The sequence below is a fragment of the Oncorhynchus tshawytscha genome, linkage group LG31 (genome assembly GCF_018296145.1).
Source record: "Oncorhynchus tshawytscha isolate Ot180627B linkage group LG31, Otsh_v2.0, whole genome shotgun sequence".
NCBI lineage: Eukaryota > Metazoa > Chordata > Actinopteri > Salmoniformes > Salmonidae > Oncorhynchus > Oncorhynchus tshawytscha.
The window spans coordinates 30,357,599-30,382,774 of NC_056459.1; the positions used below are offsets into that span (position 1 = coordinate 30,357,599).

General features: G+C 44.4%; 1 protein-coding gene across 1 annotated transcript; it reads right to left on the reverse strand.

Annotated features, from left to right (window-relative positions):
- Positions 1–18,596: 18,596 nt before the first annotated feature.
- si:ch211-199g17.9 (uncharacterized protein LOC108180085 homolog) lies at positions 18,597–22,747 on the reverse strand. The gene is made up of 10 exons (XM_042310439.1): positions 22,501–22,747; positions 22,221–22,268; positions 22,035–22,100; positions 21,708–21,782; positions 21,240–21,287; positions 20,455–20,509; positions 19,590–19,679; positions 19,426–19,489; positions 19,275–19,341; positions 18,597–19,098 (listed from the first exon to the last, which is right to left on the reverse strand). Exons 1-10 carry the CDS (start codon positions 22,514–22,516, stop codon positions 19,001–19,003), a joined length of 627 nt encoding a protein of 208 aa, XP_042166373.1. The 5' UTR covers positions 22,517–22,747; the 3' UTR covers positions 18,597–19,000.
- Between the last annotated feature and the right edge of the window lie 2,429 nt (positions 22,748–25,176).

A 25,176-nucleotide genomic window follows, 5' to 3' on the forward strand; every position in this document is an offset into this window, starting at 1 on the left:
CTTCAGATCAGTAGAACACAGAGAGAGAACACATTCAGAATATTAGAACACAGAGAGGGAGAGAGAGAACACATTCAGATCAGTAGAACACAGAGAGAGAACACCTTCAGATCAGTAGAACACAGAGAGAGAACACATTCAGATCAGTAGAACACAGAGAGAGAGAGAGAACACCTTCAGATCAGTAGAACACAGAGAGAGAGAACACCTTCAGATCAGTAGAACACAGAGAGAGAGAGAGAACACCTTCAGATCAGTAGAACACAGAGAGAGAGAACACCTTCAGATCAGTAGAACACAGAGAGAGAGAGAGAGAACACCTTCAGATTCGTAGAACACAGAGAGAGAGAGAGAGAGAGAACACCTTCAGATCAGTAGAACACAGAGAGAGAGAGAGAGAGAGACACCTTCAGATCAGTAGAACACAGAGAGAGAGAGAGAGAGAACACCTTCAGATCAGTAGAACACAGAGAGAGAGAGAGAGAACACCTTCAGATCAGTAGAACACAGAGAGAGAGAGAGAGAGAACACCTTCAGATCAGTAGAACACAGAGAGAGAGAGAGAGAGAGAGAGAGAGAGAAGAGAGAGAGAGAACACCTTCAGATCAGTAGAACACAGAGAGAGAGAACACCTTCAGATCAGTAGAACACACAGAGAGAGAGAGAGAGAACACATTCAGATCAGTAGAACACAGAGAGAGAACACCTTCAGATCAGTAGAACACAGAGAGAGAACACATTCAGAATATTAGAACACAGAGAGGGAGAGAGAGAGAGAGAACACATTCAGATCAGTAGAACACAGAGAGAGAACACCTTCAGATCAGTAGAACACAGAGAGAGAACACATTCAGATCAGTAGAACACAGAGAGAGCGAGAGAGAGAGAGAGAGAACACCTTCAGATCAGTAGAACATAGAGAGAACACATTCAGATCAGTAGAACACAGAGAGAGAGAGAGAGAGAGAGAGAGAGAGAGAGAGAACACCTTCAGATCAGTAGAACACAGAGAGAACACATTCAGATCAGTAGAACACAGAGAGAGAGAACACCTTCAGATCAGTAGAACACAGAGAGAGAGAGAGAGAGAGAGAACAGCTTCAGATCAGTAGAACACAGAGAGAGAGAGAACACATTCAGATCAGTAGAACACAGAGAGAGAGAGAACACCTTCAGATCAGTAGAACACAGAGATAACACCTTCAGATCAGTAGAACACAGAGAGAGAGAGAGAACACATTCAGATCAGTAGAACACAGAGAGAGAGAACACATTCAGATCAGTAGAACACAGAGAGAGAGAGAACACCTTCAGATCAGTAGAACACAGAGAGAGAACACCTTCAGATCAGTAGAACACAGAGAGAGAGAGAGAGAGAACAGCTTCAGATCAGTAGAACACAGAGAGAGAGAACACCTTCAGATCAGTAGAACACAGAGATAACACCTTCAGATCAGTAGAACACAGAGAGAGAGAGAACACCTTCAGATCAGTAGAACACAGAGAGAGAGAACACATTCAGATCAGTAGAACACAGAGAGAGAGAACACCTTCAGATCAGTAGAACACAGAGATAACACCTTCAGATCAGTAGAACACAGAGAGAGAGAGAACACCTTCAGATCAGTAGAACACAGAGAGAGAGAACCCCTTCAGATCAGTAGAACACAGAGCGAACACATTCAGATAGGGATAGGTTTCGGCCAATCAGACGCTGTTTTACTAGCTTTGAGGGAACAAAGAGCACACTGATTGGTGACGACATCCAGTGATGACAGTTTGGGACGACTATTTGTTTGATTTGTTGTGGCAACAACAACTTTGTCTTGACCCCTGGTCATGAAACAGGACCAATGAAAGTTGTTCTGCTTTGGTTCTGCCTTGTATGTGTGTGTGTGTGTGTGTGTGTGTGTGTGTCTCAGCAAAGGGACAGAGGGAAGGACTGTTTACAAGGCAGTAAACAGACAGGGTTTCATTAACCACTTAAGCAGGATTTTATAAGCAGAGACCCAAACTTCCACTCCAGGCTATACTGTTTAATCAATGTTCTGACTGCTCTTTCTCTACATTCCTTTGTGAACGCTGAGAGAGAGGGGGACAGAGAAATAGATAGAGAGAGGGGGAGGGAGAGGGAATGATAGAGGGACCAAGAGAGAGAGGGAAAGAGAGAGAGAAAGGGAGTGAGGTAGAGAGACAGAACCGAGAGGAAGAGGGAACATCTGCCTCTGTCTCAACACAGAAGCTGTACAACCACACACACACACACACACACACACACACACACACACACACACACACACACACACACACACACACACACACACACACACACACACACACACACACACACACACATTCACAAAGTATTCATACCCCTTGACTTATTCCACATTTTGTTGTGTTACAGCCTGAATTCAAGATAGACTAAATCAATTTTAAAAAATCACCCATCTACACACAATACCCCATAATGACAAAGTGAAACCATGTTTTTAGAAATGTTAGCAAATGTATTGAAAATGAAATAAAGAAATATCTAATTTACATAAGCATTCACACTCCTGAGTCAATACATGTTAGAATCACCTTTGACAGTGATTACAGCTGTGAGTCTTTCTGGGTAAGTCTATAAGAGCGATTACAGCTGTGAGTCTTTCTGGGTAAGTCTATAAGAGCGATTACAGCTGTGAGTCTTTCTGGGTAAGTCTATAAGAGTGATTACAGCTGTGAGTCTTTCTGGGTAAGTCTCTAAGAGTGATTACAGCTGTGAGTCTTTCTGGGTAAGTCTCTAAGAGTGATTACAGCTGTGAGTCTTTCTGGGTAAGTCTCTAAGAGTGATTACAGCTGTGAGTCTTTCTGGGTAAGTCTCTAAGAGCGATTACAGCTGTGAGTCTTTCTGGGTAAGTCTCTAAGAGTGATTACAGCTGTGAGTCTTTCTGGGTAAGTCTCTAAGAGTGATTACAGCTGTGAGTCTTTCTGGGTAAGTCTATAAGAGTGATTACAGCTGTGAGTCTTTCTGGGTAAGTCTATAAGAGCGATTACAGCTGTGAGTCTTTCTGGGTAAGTCTATAAGAGCGATTACAGCTGTGAGTCTTTCTGGGTAAGTCTCTAAGAGTGATTACAGCTGTGAGTCTTTCTGGGTAAGTCTCTAAGAGTGATTACAGCTGTGAGTCTTTCTGGGTAAGTCTATAAGAGCGATTACAGCTGTGAGTCTTTCTGGGTAAGTCTCTAAGAGCGATTACAGCTGTGAGTCTTTATGGGTAAGTCTCTAAGAGTGATTACAGCTGTGAGTCTTTCTGGGTAAGTCTATAAGAGTGATTACAGCTGTGAGTCTTTCTGGGTAAGTCTCTAAGAGTGATTACAGCTGTGAGTCTTTCTGGGTAAGTCTCTAAGAGCGATTACAGCTGTGAGTCTTTCTGGGTAAGTCTCTAAGAGTGATTACAGCTGTGAGTCTTTCTGGGTAAGTCTCTAAGAGTGATTACAGCTGTGAGTCTTTCTGGGTAAGTCTCTACACCTGGATTATACCACTATTTTACCATTATTCTTTTTTAAATTCTTCAAGCTCTGTCAAATTGGTTGTTGATCATTGCTAGACAGCCATTTTCAAGACTTGCCACAGATTGAAGTCATACCTGTAACTAGGCCACTCAGGAACATTCACTGTCTTCTCAGTAAATAACTCCAGTGTAGATGTGGCCTTGTGTTTTAGGTTATTGTCCTGCTGAAAGGTGAATTCACCTCCCAGTGACTGGTGGAAAGCAGACTGAACCAGGTTTTCCTCTAGGATTTTGCCTCTGCTTAGATCCATTATTTATTTGTGGCTAAATTGATTTTATTGATGTATTATATGTGTTCATTCAGTATTGTTGTAATTGTCATTATCACAAATACATTTTTTTTTAATCGGCCGATTAATCGGTATTGGCGTTGAAAAATCATATTCGGTCGACCTCTAGTAACAACCTCATAATAAAACATTACCTGTCCTTCTCTATTATCATCAGTGGGCAGATCTAAAAATACATTCAGTTCACATCTGAAATGACACCCTATAATATTCTGTTCACATCTGAAATGACACCCTATTCTATTCTGTTCACATCTGAAATGACACCCTATTCTATTCTGTTCACATCTGAAATGACACCCTATTCTATTCTGTTCACATCTGAAATGACACCCTATTCTATTCTGTTCACATCTGAAATGACACCCTATTCTATTCTGTTCACATCAGAAATGACACCCTATTCTATTCTGTTCACATCAGAAATGACACCCTATTCCCAACATAATTCACATCGGGCTCTGTCCCAAAGTAGTGCACTACATAGGGAATTAAGGTCTCATTTGAGACGCAGTCCAGATAGAAGTACTGTACCTCTACCTGTCCTATATCATCACTGTTCTAACTGAAACACCTCTACCTGTCCTATATCATCACTGTTCTAACTGAAACACCTCTACCTGTCCTATATCATCACTGTTCTAACTGAAACACCTCTACCTGTCCTATATCATCACTGTTCTAACTAAAGAACCTCTACCTGTCCTATATCATCACTGTTCTAACTAAAGAACCTCTACCTGTCCTATATCATCACAGCCTGACTGAAAAGACAGCAGCACCACATACAATGACATTCAGATACAAGCACACACACACCCTGCCTGGAATTAATTATTGTAAGCGACAACACGCACACACACACATATGCCGTTTAGCAGACACTGTTATCCAAAGCGTTTTACAGTCATGTGTGGTCCTGTATGGCATATATTTCTTGTATTTGTGGCCAGGAATCAAACCCACAATCCTGGCAATGCTACCAGCTGTGCCATACGGGATCACACTGAGCCATACAGAACAACACTGAGCCATACACTGAGCCATACAGGATAACACTGAGCCATACAGAACCACACTGAGCCATACAGAACCACACTGAGCCATACAGAACTACACTGAGCCATACAGAACTACACTGAGCCATACAGGATCACACTGAGCAATACAGGATCACACTGAGCCATACAGGACCACACTGAGCCATACAGGACCACACTGAGCCATACACTGAGCCATACAGGACCATACTGAGGCATAAAGGACCATGCTGAGCCATACACTAAGCCATCCAGGACCACACTGAGCCATACAGGACCACATTGAGTCATACAGGATCACACTGACCCATACACTGAGCCATACAGGATCACACTGAGCCATACAGGACCACACTGAGCCATACACTAAGTCATACAGGACCACACTGAGCCATACAGGACCACACTGAGCCATACACTAAGCCATACAGGACCACACTGAACCATACAGGACCACACTGAGCCCTACAGGACCATGCTGAGCCATACACTGACCCATACAGAACCACACTGAGCCATACAGAACCACACTGAGCCATACAGAACCACACTGAGCCATACAGAACCACCACCACAGGATGAGCCATACAAAACCACACTGAGCCATACAGGATCACACTGAGCCATACAGAACCACACTGAGCCATACAGGACCACACTGAGCCATACAGGATCACACTGAGCCATACAGGATCACACTGAGCCATACAGAACCACACTGAGCCATACAGGATCACACTGAGCCATACAGAACCACACTGAGCCATACAGAACCACACTGAGCCATACAGGATCACACTGAGCCATACAGGACCACACTGAGCCATACAGAACCACACTGAGCCATACAGAACCACACTGAGCCATACAGGACCACACTGAGCCATACAGGACCACACTGAGCCATACAGAACCACACTGAGCCATACAGAACCACACTGAGCCATACAGGACCACACTGAGCCATACAGAACCACACTGAGCCATACAGGACCACACTGAGCCATACAGAACCACACTGAGCCATACAGGATCACACTGAGCCATACAGGATCACACTGAGCCATACAGAACCACACTGAGCCATACAGAACCACACTGAGCCATACAGGATCACACTGAGCCATACAGGATCACACTGAGCCATACAGAACCACACTGAGCCATACAGAACCACACTGAGCCATACAGGACCACACTGGGCCATACAGAACCACACTGAGCCATACAGGATCACACTGAGCCATACAGGACCACACTGAGCCATACAGAACCACACTGAGCCATACAGGATCACACTGAGCCATACAGAACCACACTGAGCCATACAGGACCACACTGAGCCATACAGGATCACACTGAGCCATACAGGATCACACTGAGCCATACAGAACCACACTGAGCCATACAGGACCACACTGAGCCATACACTGAGCCATACAGGACCGCAAATAGACAATGCAAACATAAAGGGTGCAGCCTTGACAGCATATATTGCTTAACAGGAGGAACACAAACACACACACACACACACACACACACACACACACACACACACACACACACACAGCATGAAGGCAGCACAGTTTTTTTTCACCTGGTCACATGTAGCTGTTCCGCCGATTCTGTTAAAAACATTTCTTAAACGGAAGCAAACGGACCGGGGATAGACTGAAAACCGAAATGACTGCGTTAAAATGGAAACAGCAGGCCAAAAGCCTATTTCAATCATACTGAAATACATTTCATGGTCAATCAATTGAGTTATATTGTGCTACTTGTAGGCTACTGTCTGTAATTTGTCTCGTGTATTGTATGATGTGTAGATGGTGTGCCAAATTGGTGATTTAGTGCATTTTCATTGGATAAGCATTATAATAATCCATCTCAATATAAAACAGATTGAAGGTTATACAGAGCATTCAGAACACTATTGTGTTAAGTTACAGCCTTATTCTAAAATGGATTCAATTGTTTTTCCCCCCCACATCAATCTACACACAGAAGCCCATAATGACAAGGCAAAAACAGGTTTTTAGAAATGTTTGCAAATGTATAAAAACAAAAACTGATATTACATTTACATAAGTATTCAGACCATTTACTCAGTACTTTGTTGAAGCACCTTTTGGCAGCGATTACAGCCTCGAGTCTTCTCGGGTATGACGCTACAAGCTTGGCACACCTGTATTTGGGGAGTCTCTCCCATTCTTCTCTGCAGATCCTCTCAAGTTCTGACAGGTTGGATGGGGAGCATCGCTGCACAGCTATTTTCAGGTCTCTCCAGAGATGTTTGATCGGGTTCAAGTCCGGGCTCTGGCTGGGCCACTCAAGGACATTCAGAGACTTGTCCCAAAGCCACTCCTGCGTTGTCTTGGCTGTGTGCTTAGGGTCATTGTCCTGTTGGAAGGTGAACCTTTGCCCCAGTCAGGGGTCCTGAGAGCTCTGGAGCAGGTTTTCATCAAGGGTCTCTGTACTTTGCTCCGTTCATCTTTCCCTTGATCTTGTCTAGTCTCCCAGTCCCCGCTGATGAAAAACATCCCCACAGCATGATGCTGCCACCACCATGCTTCAATGTAGGGACGGTGCCAGGTTTCCTCCAGATGTGACGCTTGGCATTCAGGCCAAAGAGTTCAATCTTTGTTTCATCAGACCAGAGAATCTTGTTTCTCATGGTCTGAGAGTCCTTTAGGTGCCTTTTTGCAAACTCCAAGCGGGCTGTCATGTGCCTTTTACTGAGGAGTGGCTTCTGTCTGGCCACGCTACCATAAAGGCCTGATTGGTGGAGTCCTGCAGAGATTGTTGTCCTTCTGGAAGGTTCTCCCATATCCACAGAGGAACTCTGGAGCTCTGTCAGAGTGACCATCAGGTTCTTGGTCACTTCCCTGACCAAGGCACTTCTCCCCCGATTGCTCAGTTTGGCTGGGCGACCAGCTCTAGGAAGAGTCTTGGTGGTTCCAAACGTCTTCCATTTAACAATGATGAAAGCCACTGTGTTCCTGGGGACATTCAATGCTGCGGAAATGTTTTGGTACCCTTCCCCAGATCTGTGCCTCGACACAATCCTGTCTCGGAGCTCTATGGAAAATTCCTTCAACCTCATGACTTGGTTTTTGCTCTGACATGCACTGTCAACTGTGGGACCTTTTATATAGACAGGTTTGTGCCTTTCCAAACTATGTCCAGTCAATTGAATTTACCACAGGTGGACTCCAATCAAGTTGTAGAAACATCTCAAGGATGATCAATGGAAACAGGATGTACCTGAGCTCAATTTCGAGTCTCATAGCAAAGAGTCTGAATACTTACGTAAATAAGGTATTCTGTGTTTTATTTTTTGTACATTTGCAAACATTTCTATTAACCTGTTTTCACTTTGTCATTATGGGGTCATTATGGGGTCATTATGGGGTCAATATGGGGTGTGTAGATTAATAATGAAAAATACTAATTGAATCCATTTTAGAATAAGGCTGTAACGTAACAAAATGTGGAAAAAGTCAAGGGGTCTGAATACTTTCCGAATGCACTGTATATAAAATGACGGTTGTTGATGTGTCTTTCAGATGCATTTCAGATGTATTTCTGTAATTGGAAAGTCGCAGTAACAGGACCTAGCATTGCATCTGTATTTCTGTACATTGGAAAGTCGCAGTAACAGGACCTAGCATTGCATCTGCGCGAGCGAGAGATATTATCCTGAATAGTAGATCCCGATGACTCGACTGGATCCCGTGTGGAGAGAAAGACAACTGCTCATTTTCAAGGACTCACACAAGGCTCATTTTCATTTCCTGATGCAACAGGAAAATTCTCTGCGACATGTGTTACCAGATCAAGTTAAGATCCGAGATCTGCATTACCGTAACCACGTGTTTACTGTTTACATTAAGTAACTAAACACAGATCCACAGAGAGAGATGAAATTTAGAATACATAGAACCATCTATATGCGCTATTCCACTATTTTGGAATATAAAGACTGAAAACTAAGATAGGAACCAAGGTTGGTCATTGAGTTTACAAGTGTGTGGTTTTTACATGTGTTAATCTTTATGTAGTATGCTACGGACATTAGGATTTAGAGGCTAAAGCAGACTGAATTAGTTATTATGGATACATATTGTAGTGATTGAGGGGGAGCAGTCTACTGGAACAAGGCTTGAACCAGAAACTCTATGCTTGTGGGGTAAGTACAGTACACTACCACCTGTGCCATAAAAGGCCCAGCCCTTTGACAGAAGCTGAGGCAGCTGTAAACAGACACATACCAACAGGTTCAGAGACAGTTTCTATCTACAAGCCATCAGACTGCTGAACACTTGAACTTGACTGACCACCTGCACTGACTCTCTGCACCTTAGCACACCCACACCCACACACACCCTCTTGCTACATGCACATCACATGCTGCTACCAGACTCTTGTGATTGTTGCTAAATACTGCACAATTGAAACACTTACCCCCCTCACACCCCACTATAAATTGTGTCTATTTATTATATTCTACTGAGACGTTTACTTGACGTATTCTTAGATTTAATTTGTTTCTCATTGTCGAAAATGAACCTGAAAGTAAACATTTCGTTTGGATGGTGTACACCAATGTCTGTCCTGTACATGTGACTAATGCAACTTGAAACACACACACACACACACACACACACACACTGACAGTAGTATACTCACTGACATACAGGGAGTGTACTAAGCCTATTATCTGAAGGACTATACACACTATCTAGACATCGACCAAAGTCTCAGGTAGATACAGAGCAGAACATCTGTACTCAGCAGGTAGCCTAGTGGTTAGAGCGTTGGACTTGTAACCCAAAACTTGCTAGATCGAATCCCTGAGCTCTGCCAAAGGTTGCTAGATCGAATCCCTGAGCTGCGCCAAAGGTTGCTAGATCGAATCCCTGAGCCGTGCCAAAGGTTGCTAGATCGAATCGCTGAGCTGTCAAGGTACAAATGTGTCGTTCTGCCCCCTTCCTAGACCGTCATTGAAAATAAGAATATTTTCTTAACCGACTTGCCTAGTTAAATAAAAACTCTGCACACACTCACCTTCTGTATAGTAATTTACAACACAAAGGAAACGTATTATATCAATTTCCTTTAGTCCAACTGTACATTAGGCCTATTAGATAACCCGACTGACAGGCGGGGTGTTTAACATACCGTCCTGTCTATGCATATAAGTTAGGCTATAACAGAGGGCTATTATAATACGGTAGTTTCTTTGAGTCCAAATGGATTCATACTAATTCATTGAAGACTGACACGCAAGTCTTGCTGAGTTTCTATTGGTTGGCAACTTTCAATGAAACCTTGACGTTATTACAGAGTTATTGCATTAGCCAAATAAAACTACGATGAGATGGATACTGTCGCCTACAGAGCTACAACAAAATGTTACAGCTTCTATTATGTATCAAAGTGTTATTTCATTGTCTTGCTATAGACATAGGCATATATTGAGTTACATAGGCCTAGAGAGTATTGCAATAGGCTAATTTACAGAAGACACGGAGATCACCAGGATAGATGGACCTGTTCCAGAGCGAGTTGTTATTGACATAATAATACAGGCTCTTACCCTCCAGTGGGCAACAACTTGTCGGCTACTTTTTCTTGGCTACTTTGTCTCCCTGGCTTGAATCACTATATATCGCCGTATATCCCTCCCGTGATACTTCCACTGGTGTTCACCGGCTCGTCAGTACTTGTCTACGGTGTACATTCCGGTCTCCCGGTGGGACTCCACCTTATCCGCCCAAAACGCCCCGGAGCTCCACACTACAGGCCCGACCTGTCTGCCTCAGTCTGATCCTACCGCTCCGCGCGTCCGCTTCCACTCCGCGGAGAAACAACCAGGAAGAAGTTGAGTAACCGGGCTTTCCTCTCTCTAACTCCTCCCATTCTCACTGCTGGAACGCTGACAGTTGAAAACTATTGGAAGTTGACTCTAGTGACGTTTTTCAAAAATATTACCTTGGGATAATTTGACAATATTGGCATAAATTGGATGGGCAGGTAAAGTACAGCCAGAGTGTCAGAGAGTGTGTGTGTGTGTGTGTGGACTGATCTTTTTGTCCCCCTTCCCCTCCTCCTCTCTCTCCCTCTCACTGTCTGTCCCCCTCCTTTCTCCCTCCCTCTCTCTGTCCCCCTTCCCCCTCATCTCTCTCTCTCTCTCCCCTCTCTTCCTATGCCCCCATCCCTCTCTCTCTCTCTATGTCCCCCTCCCCCCCCTCTCTCTCTCTCTCTCTCTCTCTCCATTCAACAGTGAGCTGTAGCCTGGTATGCAGTTCAGTCAGTGGAGTATGCACCCCTCTCTCTTTCTCCCCCTCTATCTATGTCCCCCTTCCCCTCCTCCTCTCTCTCCCTCTCTCTGTCCCCTTCCCCTCCTCTCTCTCTCTCTCTATTCCCCCCTTCCCTTCCCTCCTCTCAATTCAATTCAATTCAAGTGGCTTTATTGGCATGGGAAACATGTGTTAACATTGCCAAAGCAAGTGAGGTAGATAATATACAAAAGTGAAATAAACAATAAAAATTAACAGTAAACATTACACATACAGAAATGTCAAAACAATAAAGACATTACAAATGTCATATTATACATATATGTATATACAGTGTTATAACAATGTACAAATAGTTAAAGAACACAAGGGAAAATAAATAAGCATAAATATGGGTTGTATTTACAATGGTGTTTGTTCTTCACTGGTTGCCCTTTTCTTGTGGCAACAGGTCACAAATATTGCTGCTGTGATGGCACACTGTGGAATTTCACCCAGTAGATATAGGAGTTTATCAAAATTGGATTTGTTTTCGAATTCTTTGTGGATCTGTGTAATCTGAGGGAAATATGTCTCTCCTCTCTCCCTCTCTCTCTATGCCCCCCTTCCCCCTCTCTCTTTCCCCCTTCCCCCTCTCTCTTTCTCTATGTTCCTTCCCCTCCTCCATGCCCCCTTCCCTCTCTCTCTCTCTATGTCCTGTCCCTTCCTCCTCCTCTCTCTATGTCCCCGTCCCTTCCTCCTCCTCTCTCTATGTCCCCGTCCCTTCCTCCTCCTCTCTCTCTATGTCCCTGTCCCTTCCTCCTCTCTCTCTATGTCCCCGTCCCTTCCTCCTCTCTCTCCATGTCCCTGTCCCTTCCTCCTCCTCTCTCTGTCCCCATCCCTTCCTCCTCCTCTCTCTGTCTCCGTCCCCTCCTCCCTCCCTATGTCCCCGCCCCCCTCCTCTCTCCCTATGTCCCCGTCCCTTCCTCCTCTCTCTCCATGTCCCCGTCCCTTCCTCCTCCTCTCTCTGTCCCCGCCCCCTCCTCTCTCTCTATGTCCCCGTCCCTTCCTCCTCCTCCTCTCTCTATGTCCCTGTCCCTTCCTCCTCTCTCTATGTCCCCATCCCTTCCTCCTCCTCTCTCTAGGTCCCCGTCCCTTCCTCCTCCTCTCTATGTCCCTGTCCCTTCCTCCTCTCTCTCCATGTCCCCGTCCCTTCCTCCTCCTCTCTCTGTCCCCGTCCTCTCTCTCTATGTCCCCGTCCCTTCCTCCTCCTCTCTCTAGGTCCCCGTCCCTTCCTCCTCCTCTCTATGTCCCCATCCCTTCCTCCTCTCTCTCTATGTCCCCGTCCCTTCCTCCTCTCTCTCTATGTCCCCGTCCCCTCCTCCCTCCCTATGTCCCCGTCCCTTCCTCCTCCTCTCTCTATGTCCCCGTCCCTTCCTCCTCTCTCTCCATGTCCCCGTCCCCTCCTCCTCTCTCTCCATGTCCCCGTCCCCTCCTCCTCCCTATGTCCCAGTCCCTTCCTCCTCTCTCTCTCTATGTCCCCGTCCCCTCCTCTCTTTCTATGTCCCCGTCCCTTCCTCCTCTCTCTCTATGTCCCCGTCCCTTCCTCCTCCTTTCTCTATGTCCCCGTCCTTTCCTCCTCTCTCTCTATGTCCCCGTCCCTTCCTCCTCCTCTCTCTATGTCCCCGTCCCTTCCTCCTCCTCTCTCTATGTCCCCGCCCCCTCCTCCTCTCTCTATGTCCCCGTCCCTTCCTCCTCTCTCTCTATGTCCCCCCGTCCCTCCTCCTCTCTCTATATCCCCGTCCCTTCCTCCTCTCTCTCTATGTCCCCGTCCCTTCCTCCTCCTCTCTCTATGTCCCCGTCCCTTCCTCCTCCTCTCTCTATGTCCCCGTCCCTTCCTCCTCCTCTCTCCATGTCCCCGTCCCCTCCTCCCTCCCTATGTCCCCGTCCCTTCCTCCTCTCTCTCCATGTGCCCGTCCCTTCCTCCTCTCTCTCCATGTCCCCGTCCCCTCCTCCTCTCTCTCCATGTCCCCGTCCCCTCCTCCCTCCCTATGTCCCCGCCCCCTCCTCCCTATGTCCCCGTCCCCTCCCCTCTCTCTGTCCAGCTTCCCCTCCTCCTCTCTATGTCCCCCTTCCCCTCCTCTCTCTCTCCCTTTCTCTCGCTCTCTCTCTATGTCCCCTTCCCCTCCTCCTCTCTATGTCCCGCTTCCCCTCCTCTCTCTCTCTCTCCCTTTCTCTCGCTCTCTCTCTATGTTCCGCTTCCCCTCTCTCTCTCTCTAACTGCTGACAGGGAAGTCTGAGTCATAGCTCTTAAACATCCTGCCTACTGATTCAGCTGCATAGTGTTAACATAGTAAAGTTCTCCATGTCTACCAGTCATCTGTCAGATACTTTCAAATCAGTTGCGCTTGATCTATTTGCCCTGCCGAGTTTAATAGAACCCACACAAAAAGTCCCACAAGTGCAAACTCAGAACCCTGAACGCTGGTGAAGCAACATGTGGATTTTTTTTCATGTTCTTTCATGTCTCCCATATGTAAACTAAGGGGCACTGAGTTCTTACTGTGTCCTCTGTGTGTGTGGAGGGTGACTTGGGCTGTCCTGTCAGATCAGTCCCACTCTTGCTCCCATGATATCCCACATGGATGTGTGTTCAGTGTTCACTCAGGGTGTCTCACGATCTGGACGTTTGCCCACATACCTGGCTGCACCTTGGCCTTTTACCTGTATACACATACTCCAGCAAATATAATGCTCTTGGGTGTGTATGATTAAACATGTATTTGCATAGTGTGAGTATACTACCACACACACACACGTGTATGAATGAGAGTGTCGTAGACAGTGTATGCTGAATATTTATTTTTATATGTTAGCAGCTGGAAAGGTGTGCACGGTGGTATTGAGGGCAGTCTCTTCTAGGAATGTGCCAAGGGCTTTCAGGGCCACACCCAACTTCCCTTTAATCAATCGCTCTCATCTCCACCCCCTCTCTCTGACTCTCTGACTCACCCCCTGGCCATAGAGCAGAGCCACAGGACTGGGCCTGACTCTGGGCAGCAGATAAACCCTGGCCTGGATCAGCACACTGGAAGCTGGATGGTAAACTAAAGAGTGGATCAGGAGTTTGAGAGAAATCCTGTCTGCAGCAGCACTAGTCTATTGCACTCTCTCTCAACCGTAGAGACATGAGTTGAGAAGGGGAGGTTAAGAGTGGGTTTTAGATCCTCAGTCAATACACACAGACACATGTTAGACATGCATAACAATTAATTATGTTAATTATACAATCAGCTGACTAATCATCTGTAATTATGTTATGTCAGTTAAGAACAAATTCTTATTTACAATGACAGCCTAGGAACAGTTAACTGCCTTGTTCAGGGGCAGAATGACAGATTTTTTACCTTGTCAGCTCAGGGATTTGAACCAGCAACCTTTCAGTTACTGGCCCAACACTCTAACCACTAGGATACCTGCTACCCCTGCCACAGAGTACATACATATACTACACATGCGAAAATGTCTACGTTCCCCTTCTAGTGAGCTTTCCCACAATGCATTTCCCACACTGTAATGTCAAACCTGCGTATCAGGTGACTCACTGCAACCCAAACGCACTGAGGTCAAACACACAGTGGAGCCGAAATGCTTCCAGGTCATTTCTCACCTTAGTGTGGGGGAGTAAAGATAAACAGCAACATGTGTTATTCCCTGTGTGTGTGTGTGTGTAACTGTGATAAATGACAATCATGTGTTGGTTACATAATTAACACACAAGACATCTGTGCTAACTACCTCTGTTGGCTTCAGATTACTGGTTCCAGTCGAGCTGTGTGTGTTTGTGGCTTCTCCAGTATGAAGGAACAAGAAAAGTAAATTACTATACAAGTATGTGACAGAACACTAGAGAGATGAAAACTTCATCTTAAGACACCACACACACACACACACACACACACACACACCCCCCTCAGCGGTTCTGCAGCATTAGTACATACCAGTGTCTGTCGAATGGAATACGGCCGATGCCATAATTAACATAATTACAGTCGGCTGATTCTATAATTAACATAATTACAGTCGGCTGATTCTATAATTAACATAATTACATTGTTATGCATGTAAAGGTTACTCACAAGCTAGATACACACCCGGTGGTATTTATTTAACCTTATACCAGGGAAGACCCTTGTGTCACGTTCGTCATAACGAGGAGACCAAGGTGCAGCGTGATAAGAATACATTCTTCTTTAATAAACAAAGAACACGTAAACAAAATAACAACACAACCGTGACACTAATTACAACACGTGCTGCCATGCAACTACACATAGACAATAACCCACCAACCAAAAATGGAAAAATGGCAACCTAAATAGGATCCCCAATCAGAGACAACGATAAACAGCTGTCTCTGATTGTGAACCAATTCAGGCCACCATAGACCTACATTTACCTAGACAATACCGAAACCCCATAGATATACAAAAAAACCTAGACAAGTAACACATACATACCACCCTCGTCACACCCTGACCTAACCAAAATAATAAAGAAAACAAAGACAACTAAGGTCAGGGGGTGACACCTTGTCTTTATGAGGGCGTTCTCATCCCAGCCAGAGGCAGTGTTATCGACTGGTAGAAAATCACGGCAGTACACTAACCCAATTTTAGATGTTATGCATTTCCTTGACCTTACTGAAACTACACCTAACCTAAATTAATGTTGACCCCTATGTCTAAATGTAAACATTTCTGCTGCCGGTTGAATATCCACTTCTTTTCAATAAGGCCTAAATACCTAGGTTACCATTACAAGATATAAACTCAGCAAAAAAAGAAACAACCTCTTACTGTCAACCTCGTTTATTTACAGCAAACTTAACATGTGTAAATATTTGAATGAACATTACAAGATTCAACAACTGAGACATAAACTGAACAAGTTCCACAGACATGTGACTAACAGAAATGGAATAAAGTGTCCCTGAACAAAGGGGGAGGGGGGTCAAAATCAAAAGTAACAGTCAGTATCTGATGTGGCCACCAGCTGCATTAAGTTCTGCAGAGCATCTCCTCCTCATGGACTGCACCAGATTTGCCAGTTCTTGCTGTGAGATGTTACTCCACTCTTCCACCAAGGCACCTGCAAATTCCCAGACATTTCTGGGAGGGAATGGCCCTAGCCCCCAACAGGTCCCAGACGTGCTCAATGGGATTGAGATCCGGGCTCTTCGCTGGCCATGGCAGAACACTGACATTCCTGTCTTGCAGGAAATCATGCACAGAACGAGCAGTATGGCTGGTGGCATTGTCATGCTGGAGGGTCATGTCAGGATGAGCCTGCAGGAAGGGTACCACATGAGGGAGGAGGATGTCTTCCCTGTAACGCACAGGGTTGAGACTGTCTGCAATGACAACAAGCTCAGTCCGATAATGCTGTGACACGCCACCCCAGACCATGACGGACCCTCCACCTCCAAATCGATCCCGCTCCAGAGTACAGGCCTCGGTGTAACGCACATTCCTTTGACGATAAACACAAATCTGACCATCACCCCTGGTGAGACAAAACTGTGACTTGTTAGGCAAGAGCACTTTTTGCCAGTCCTGTCTGGTCCAGCAACGGTGGGTTTGTGCCCATAGGCGACGTTGTTGCCGGTGATGTCTGGTGAGGGCCTGCCTTACAACAGGCCTACAAGCCCTCAGTCCAGCCTCTCAGCCTATTACGGACAGTCTGAGCACTGATGGAGGGATTGTGCATTCCTGATGTAACTTGGGCAATTGTTGTTGTCATCCTGTACCTGTCCCGCAGGTGTGATGTTCAGATGTACCGATCCTGTGCAGGTGTTGTTACACGTGGCCACTGAGAGGACGATCAGCTGTCCGTCCTGTCTCCCTGTCTTAGGCATCTCACACTACGGACATTGCAATTTATTGCCCTGGTCACATCTGCAGTCCTCATGCCTCCTTGCAGCATGCCTAAGGCATGTTCACGCAGATGAGCAGGGTCCCTGGGCATCTGTCTTTTGGTGTTTTTCAGAGTCAGTAGAAAGGCCTCTTTTGTGTCCTATGTTTTCATAACTGTGACCTTAATTGCCTACCGTCTGTAAGCAGTTAGTATCTTAACGACCGTTCCACAGGTGCATGTTCATTAATTGTTTATGGTTCATTGAACAAACATGGGAAACAGTGTTTAAAACCCTTTACAATGAAGATCTGTGAAGTTATTTGGATCTTTACGATTTATCTTTGCTGAGTTTATGTGTGTATGTGTCTGTCTGTGTGACTGTCAGTGGTAGAAAAAGTACTACATTCTCATACTTGAGTAAAAGTAAAGATATTACTAGAAAATGACTCAAGTAAAAGTGAAAGTCACCCAGTAAAATAATACTTGAGTAAAAGTCTTAAAGTATTTGGTTTCAAATATATTTTAAGTGTCAAAAGTAAAAGTACAAATAATTTTTAAAAATCCTTAAATTAAGCAAACCAGACGGCACAATTTTAAAAAATTACGGATTGCCACAAACTCCAACACTCCAACATAATTTACAAACAAAGCATTTGTGTTTAGTGAGTCCACCAGATCAGAGGCAGTAGGGATGACCAGGGATGTTCTCTGTTTAGTGAGTCCACCAGATCAGAGGCAGTAGGGATGACCAGGGATGTTCTCTGTTTAGTGAGTCCACCAGATCAGAGGCAGTAGGGATGACCAGGGATGTTCTCTGTTTAGTGAGTCCACCAGATCAGAGGCAGTAGGGATGACCAGGGATGTTCTCTGTTTAGTGAGTCCTCCAGATCAGAGGCAGTAGGGATGACCAGGGATGTTATCTGTTTAGTGAGTCCTCCAGATCAGAGGCAGTAGGGACGACCAGGGATGTTCTCTGTTTAGTGAGTCCACCAGATCAGAGGCAGTAGGGACGACCAGGGATGTTCTCTGTTTAGTGAGTCCACCAGATCAGAGGCAGTAGGGATGACCAGGGATGTTATCTGTTTAGTGAGTCCACCAGATCAGAGGCAGTAGGGATGACCAGGGATGTTATCTGTTTAGTGAGTCCTCCAGATCAGAGGCAGTAGGGATGACCAGGGATGTTCTCTGTTTAGTGAGTCCACCAGATCAGAGGCAGTAGGGATGACCAGGGATGTTCTCTGTTTAGTGAGTCCACCAGATCAGAGGCAGTAGGGATGACCAGGGATGTTCTCTGTTTAGTGAGTCCACCAGATCAGAGGCAGTAGGGATGACCAGGGATGTTCTCTTGATGTGTGTGAATTGGACCATTTTCCTGTCCAGCTAAGCATTCAAAATGTATCGAGTACTTTTGGGTGTCAGGGAAAATGTATGAAATAAAAAGCACATTATTTTCTTTAGGAATGTAGTGAAGTAAAAGTAAAAGTTGTCAACAATATAAATAGTAAAGCAAAGTACAGATACCCCCAAAAACTACTTTAGTATTACTTTAAAGTATTTTTACTTAAGTACTTTACACCACTGGTGACTGTCTGTGTTGCATTCATGTTGGTGATGTTTGTTTATTCTTATCCGTGTGAGACTCTCAATCCACAAACACGTAACATAGACAACTGTATTTAATCTGTTTAAAAGCAGACAGCTCAGCAGCAAATAAATAATTAATAAAGAATGATGTACAAATGATTCAGAACCACAACATCAAACAGGGGACCTCAATAAACAACATCAAGGGCAGAAGAACAATCACAAAACATTCACAACTTTGCTTCTACCCACGGAACCCTCTCTAACTATGAGCCATGGTAATATCTGTAATTGTACACAGTGGTCGTTTTTACAGTGTACGGTTCCAGGGTTCAGTCTGTGTGTTTGTCTGCTGTGTCAGTCGAAGTCTGCCTCCTGGCCTCATCCAGTGCCTCCTCTAGATGGCAGAGCTGAGACAACTTCAGCTGTTCTATACCCCCCCACACACACACACACACACACACACACACACACACACACACACACACACACACACACACACACACACACACACAAACAGACATAGATACATCACAGTTGCACACCCGATGGTGCTAATAGCCCATGTTAAAGTCTATTGTGTTTAAAGTCATCAGAGTTTCTTACCAGCCTTCAGCAGCTGAGACTTGGCGTTTTCAACGCTCTCTATTTCAGCAGGCAGTCTGTCTGGGCTCTGGATGGAAGACACAACACTTAGTATTCACAGATCTGGAAAGAATCTTTCAGATTTCTCACAGATACAAGCAGACAAACTCACAAAGACAGAGTGCAGGTTCTTATGCTGCTCTATCAGCTGCTGGAGCTGGTTTTCAAACTTCATCCTGTCAGAAAAAAAACACACAATACATAGTCTGATCTCTCTAATGGCTGTTGGTTCAAGCCCCCATTCTGACTGTTCCCCCTGCACCGCTACATAGTTACCGGTGTTTCCTGTGTTTGAGCTTAGTCTCCTGGATCTGGCATCTGTACTGTTCTATCAGGTCCTCACTCTTCCTGTTAAGCTGCTGCTGCCTGTGAACAAGGACACATACACACTTAACTTGTTCAGGTGCTGGACAGGAGATGAGGAATGTCAACCACTGTGATATGCTTCCTTCCACTGTGATTTATTGAGACGCACAGACCGACGTTTCTTATAAATTTACATTTAACCTTTATTTAACTAGGCAAGTCAGTTAAGAACAAATTCTTATTTACAATGATAGCCTACTCCGGCCAAACGTGCGCTGCCCTATGGGACTCCCAATCATGGCCGGATGTGATACAGCCTGGATTTGAACCTGGGACTGTAGTGACGCCTCTCACACTGAGATGCGGTGCCTTAGACCACTGTCTTTGTCAGGTCCTACAGAATTGAGCGTTCAAATAAATCAGAGTTCATTTCTTTCCCAGCAGCAGCTTTCTGACATATGCCATGTCTTCATCCTGTTTTGTCAGGATTTTTAGAGTCAAAGTTTCCACCTGCAGATGTGTAGACTTGAACCAAACACCAGATGTTGCTGAATAACTCCTCACATCACAGGTTTGGTTCGGTATGTTAGTCCATGATGCCAATAAATCCATTGTTCTGTTTTCAAGTCTTTCCCGTTGTATATGATTTAATCTTAAACTGACCCTGAATAGAGATCATGTCCGCTCTAGGCCTGCATAAACATGAAGATATGCTGCCATCTAGTGTTTGATCTGAAGAAGGGATCTGGTCTGGAAGCTGGCTACTTGACCATAACAAGGTGGGTGGAGACTGGTGAGAGGGGAAGGTGCATACCAGGCAGGTGTAACTGCTCACCTGGTAGAGTCCTGTTCCATCTCTTCACATTGGAACTGCAGCACCATGCACGACTCTGGGATAAAAACATCATCAGTTTTAAATTGACAAAAACAACTGTAAACGTATTACCTTTGAGAGCACTATGGATTTCAGGCATAGAAGGGAATGATTGGTAGTAGTGACTGATTTTGGTAGTAGGTTCATTCATGTGTTGTAATATTCGGTAACTAGAAAATTAAGAATGACTGACTGATAAATGGGATCAGATATTTGAGACTGACCACAATCATCAGCTCTAACATCAGCATACCATTGAGATGAGTCAGTGTGTAATATAACAAACCCTGAAAGTCAAATAAGACAAACGTCTCCACTAAAGGCTTACTCTATTCTAAGCCAATCGTCATTCTGTTGCCATGATGTCATGGCAGGAATCTCTCAGTATTTCCAGAATGGCTACTTTTCTCATGACATAAATATAAAAGTATCTTACTTTTTTAACAAAGCGAAGAGAAAAAAAAACCTATAAAAATAAGTGGACGACCTTGTAAAAATACTATAACAACTTAATACAACGCCTAGCAACCTTTTCTAGCGATGTTAGCCTCATTATAAGCTGTGCTAAGGCCATAAAAATTAGGAAGTTGTGTATCTCTTTAGTGGAAGGTTGAGGACATTACTTTTGGCGATAATCTTTAAAATTTTCCGTTTTTATTTTTGAGAAATGTGAGGGGCATCTGTTAAACGGTGAATAAAATGTGTATGGCCTTAAACGTAAAAGTGAGTGTTCTGTGTGTTGTCACCTTCTTTCTCTTTGTGGACTCCCTCCAGTTGGTAAGCTTCCGTCTGTACTGGGGGAAGAACAAGTGATGCTGGTGTCCTCAATTTTGTACACTTCAGGACTACTAGAAAACCAAAACTACTAAGCATCACTTTATATTTTTCTAAACTGTTCCAATACTTTAAACAAGAAGCCTGTCTTCGAAGTAGGCTTATCTCTGATCTGAGATGGTTGGATGGCTGAAAGCAGGAGATCATTTCCCCCCAATCTAGTCATATTGGATTAGTGATTACCCAAAGGAAGCAACCCACTAGGCACACACTGGTTGAATCAACATGGTTTCCACATAATTTCAATTAAATTAAGTGGAAACAATGTTGAATAGATGTTGAATTGATGTCTGTGTCCAGTGGGAAGGAAAGAATAACAAAGGATGTAGCTAATATTACTTAGTATGAGAGCAAAACCAGATTTCTTCAAGGTTTCTTACAGGCATCGAGTTCTTCCTGCAGAGAGTCTCTGAGTGACTGGGCCTCTTTCACCTCCTCCTCTATAGCTCTCTTACCTGAGAGGAAACACCAAAAACACATACATCCACACCACTGTATGCATAACCACACTTACTGACACAAAACCATTATGGCTTGCAGGATGCTATCTTCAGCTAGATCAATTATGACAAAAAATACTGAATCAAATTTTTGTTATTAGCCTGAGTTCTTCATTTATCATGTATATTTTAAACCCTAATCAACCTTGCTCTTCCATTAGGCATATATGATTAATTTGTAGTGTGGAAGGGGTTAATAATGGCTACCTTGTTGCAGCCTTTTAAGTTTATTCATCAGATGCTCAACTTTGGGCTCGACATCTTCATGCCCACCTGAAATATATATCAGCTTGACATCTTAGGACATTATTCTCAAGGCAAATATTTGAAAACATTTTTGATATGAGATATATCTAGCAAAGGCAAACATTTTGTATGTTTGCCTAACATTACCCTCTTTCGTAGAAGGTCTAAGGACATCCTCAACATTAAAAGATGAACCTGTAAAGAAACAAACAAGTGCTATTGAGAAATAACCATAGCTAACGTTAGCTGGGAGGGAAAAGGCTAGGAAGTTAGCTACAATAGCTACTCCACATTCAATAGATATCTATAGTATCTATCTACAGTAGTTAGCTAGCTAGCTAACTTCTTATCAAGTTGGACACCAAGTACACTTCTAAAACATATAAATATATATATATATATCACTAGCTTGTTAATTATCACTAACCTACATACACGCTCATTTTGAATACTTTGATTTCTCCTTCCAAAAAGAAAGAGAAAACGACCTTTTTATCGTGAAATAAATTCTCCTAACATTTAAAATATAGATAACTGTCTGCGGTCTTTCCCTCAGGGACGTTATAAATTGGCGGCATTCGACGTGTGATCGCAGCGCGCGGGGCAGGGCCGGGTTAGGACAACCTCGCCCCGTTCCGCGACAGGTGCCCGATGGGCCAGCAGCACAACGACGGGGTTCTCTTTGTCTACTAGCAGAAAGCTTGTGATTATTTTTGCTATTTTATGTTCTTGTTGCCCATAAGAGGTATATCCAGAGCTGCTTTCACTTTCTGAAAAGTGTTGAATATTTATTGATTCAAGACATTTCAGCTTTTCATTTTTTATTAAACATAATACTGTGTATTGTGTATAGATCAGTGAAATCTCAATTTAATACATTTTTAATTTAGGCTGTAACATAACAAAATGTGGAAAAAGTCAAAGGGTGTGAATACTTTCTAAATGCACGTATATCAAATCAAATCAAATCAAACTTTATTTGTCACATGCGACGAATGAAAGTGTAGACTTTACCGTGAAATTATAAAAGCCCTTAACTAACAGTATAGTTCAAATATTTACCAAGTAGACTAAAATAAAAAGTAATAATAAAAAGTAACACAATAAGAGTAACAATAATGAGGCTATATACAGGGGGCACCGGTACCGAGTCAGTTTGCTGGGTACAGGTTAGTTGAGGTAATTTGTACATGTAGGTGGGGGTGAAGTGACTATGCATAGTTGATAATAAACAGCGAGTAGCAGCAGTGTACAAAAGGGGGGGGGATCAATGTAAATTGTCTGTTGGCGATTTTATTCATTGAGTGCGGTAGCAGAGAAAACAGACTGGAGTCTCTGACAATTTTACGAGCTTTCCTCTGACACCGCCTGGTATAGAGGTCCTGGATGGCAGGAAGTGATGTACTGGGCCGTTCGCACAACCTTCTGTGCGCCTTACGGTCAGATGCCGAGCAGTTGCCGTACCAGGCGGTGATGCAACAGGTCAGGATGCTCTTGATGGTGCAGCTGTAGTACCTTTTCAAATCCAAATCAAATCAAATTGTATTTGTCACATACACATGGTTAGCAGATGTTAATGCGAGTGTAGCGAAATGCTTGTGCTTCTAGTTCCGACAATGCAGTAATAACCAACGAGTAATCTAACCTAACAATTCCACAACTACTACCTTGTACACACAAGTGTAAAGGGATGAAGAATATGTACATACAAATATATGAATGAGTGATGGTACAGAACGGCATAGGGAAGATGCAGTAGATGGTATAGAGTACAGTATATACATATGAGATGAGTAATGTAGGGTATGTAAACATTATATTAAGTGGCATTGTTTAAAGTGGCTAGTAATACATTACATCAAGATGGCAAGATGCAGTAGGTGATATAGAGTACAGTATATACATATGAGATGAGTAATGTAGGGTATGTAAACATTATATTAAGTGGCATTGTTTAAAGTGGCTAGTGATACATTTTTTACATCCATTTTTTCATTGTTAAAATGGCTGGAGTTGAGTCAGTGTGTTGGCAGCAGCCACTCAATGTTATTGGTGGCTGTTTAACAGTTTGATGGCCTTGAGATAGAAGCTGTTTTTCAGTCTCTCGGTCCCTGCTTTGATGCACCTGTACTGACCTCGCCTTCTGGATTACAGAGGGGTGAACAGGCAGTGGCTCGGGTGGTTGTTGTCCTTGATGATCTTTATGGCCTTCCTGTGACATCGGGTGGTGTAGGTGTCCTGGAGGGCAGGTAGTTTGCCCCCGGTGATGCGTTGTGCAGACCTCACTACCCTCTGGAGAACCTTGCGGTTGTGGGCGGAGCAGTTGCCGTACCAGGCGGTGATACAGCCCGACAGGATGCTCTCGATTGTGCATCTGTAAAAGTTTGTGAGTGCTTTTGGTGACAAGCCAAATTTCTTCAGCCTCCTGAGGTTGAAGAGGCGCTGCTGCGCCTTCTTCACCACTGTCTGTGTGGGTGGACCAATTCAGTTTGTCTGTGATGTGTACGCCGAGGAACTTAAAACTCCACTACTGTCCCGTCGATGTGGATAGGGGGGTGCTCCCTCTGCTGTTTCCTGAAGTCCACGATCATCTCTTTGTTTTGTTGACGTTGAGTGTGAGGTTATTTTCCTGACACCACACTCCAAGGGCCCTCACCCCCTCCCTGTAGGCCGTCTCATCGTTGTCGGTGATCAGGCCTACCACTATTGTGTTGTTTGCAAACTTAATGATGGCGTTGGAATCGTGTTTGGCCACGCAGTCGTGGGTGAACAGGGAATACAGTAGGGGACTAAGTACACACCCCTGGGGGGCCCCAGTGTTAAGGATCAGCGTGGCAGATGTGTTGTTGCCTACGCTTACCACTTGGGGGTGGCCTGTCAGGATGTCCAGGATCCAGTTGCAGAGGGAGGTGTTTAGTCCCAGAGTCCTTAGCTTAGTGATGAGCTTCATGGGCACTATAGTGTTGAACGCTGAGCTGTAGTCAATGAATAGCATTCTCACATAGGTGTTCCTTTTGTCCAGGTGAGAAAGGGCAATGTGGAGTGTGATTGAGATTGCGTCATCTGTGGATCTGTTGGGGCGGTATGCGAATTGGAGTGGGTC

Bases quoted from the DNA above. Each gene is read 5' to 3' on its own strand.
- si:ch211-199g17.9 (XM_042310439.1), bottom strand. The intron at 19,680-20,454 runs GTGAGCAGTTAC...CCTTGTTCACAG, and splicing joins ATGGAACAGGACTCTACCAG to GCAGCAGCAGCTTAACAGGA. The intron at 19,342-19,425 runs GTGAGTTTGTCT...TCTTCCATCCAG, and splicing joins AGAACCTGCACTCTGTCTTT to AGCCCAGACAGACTGCCTGC.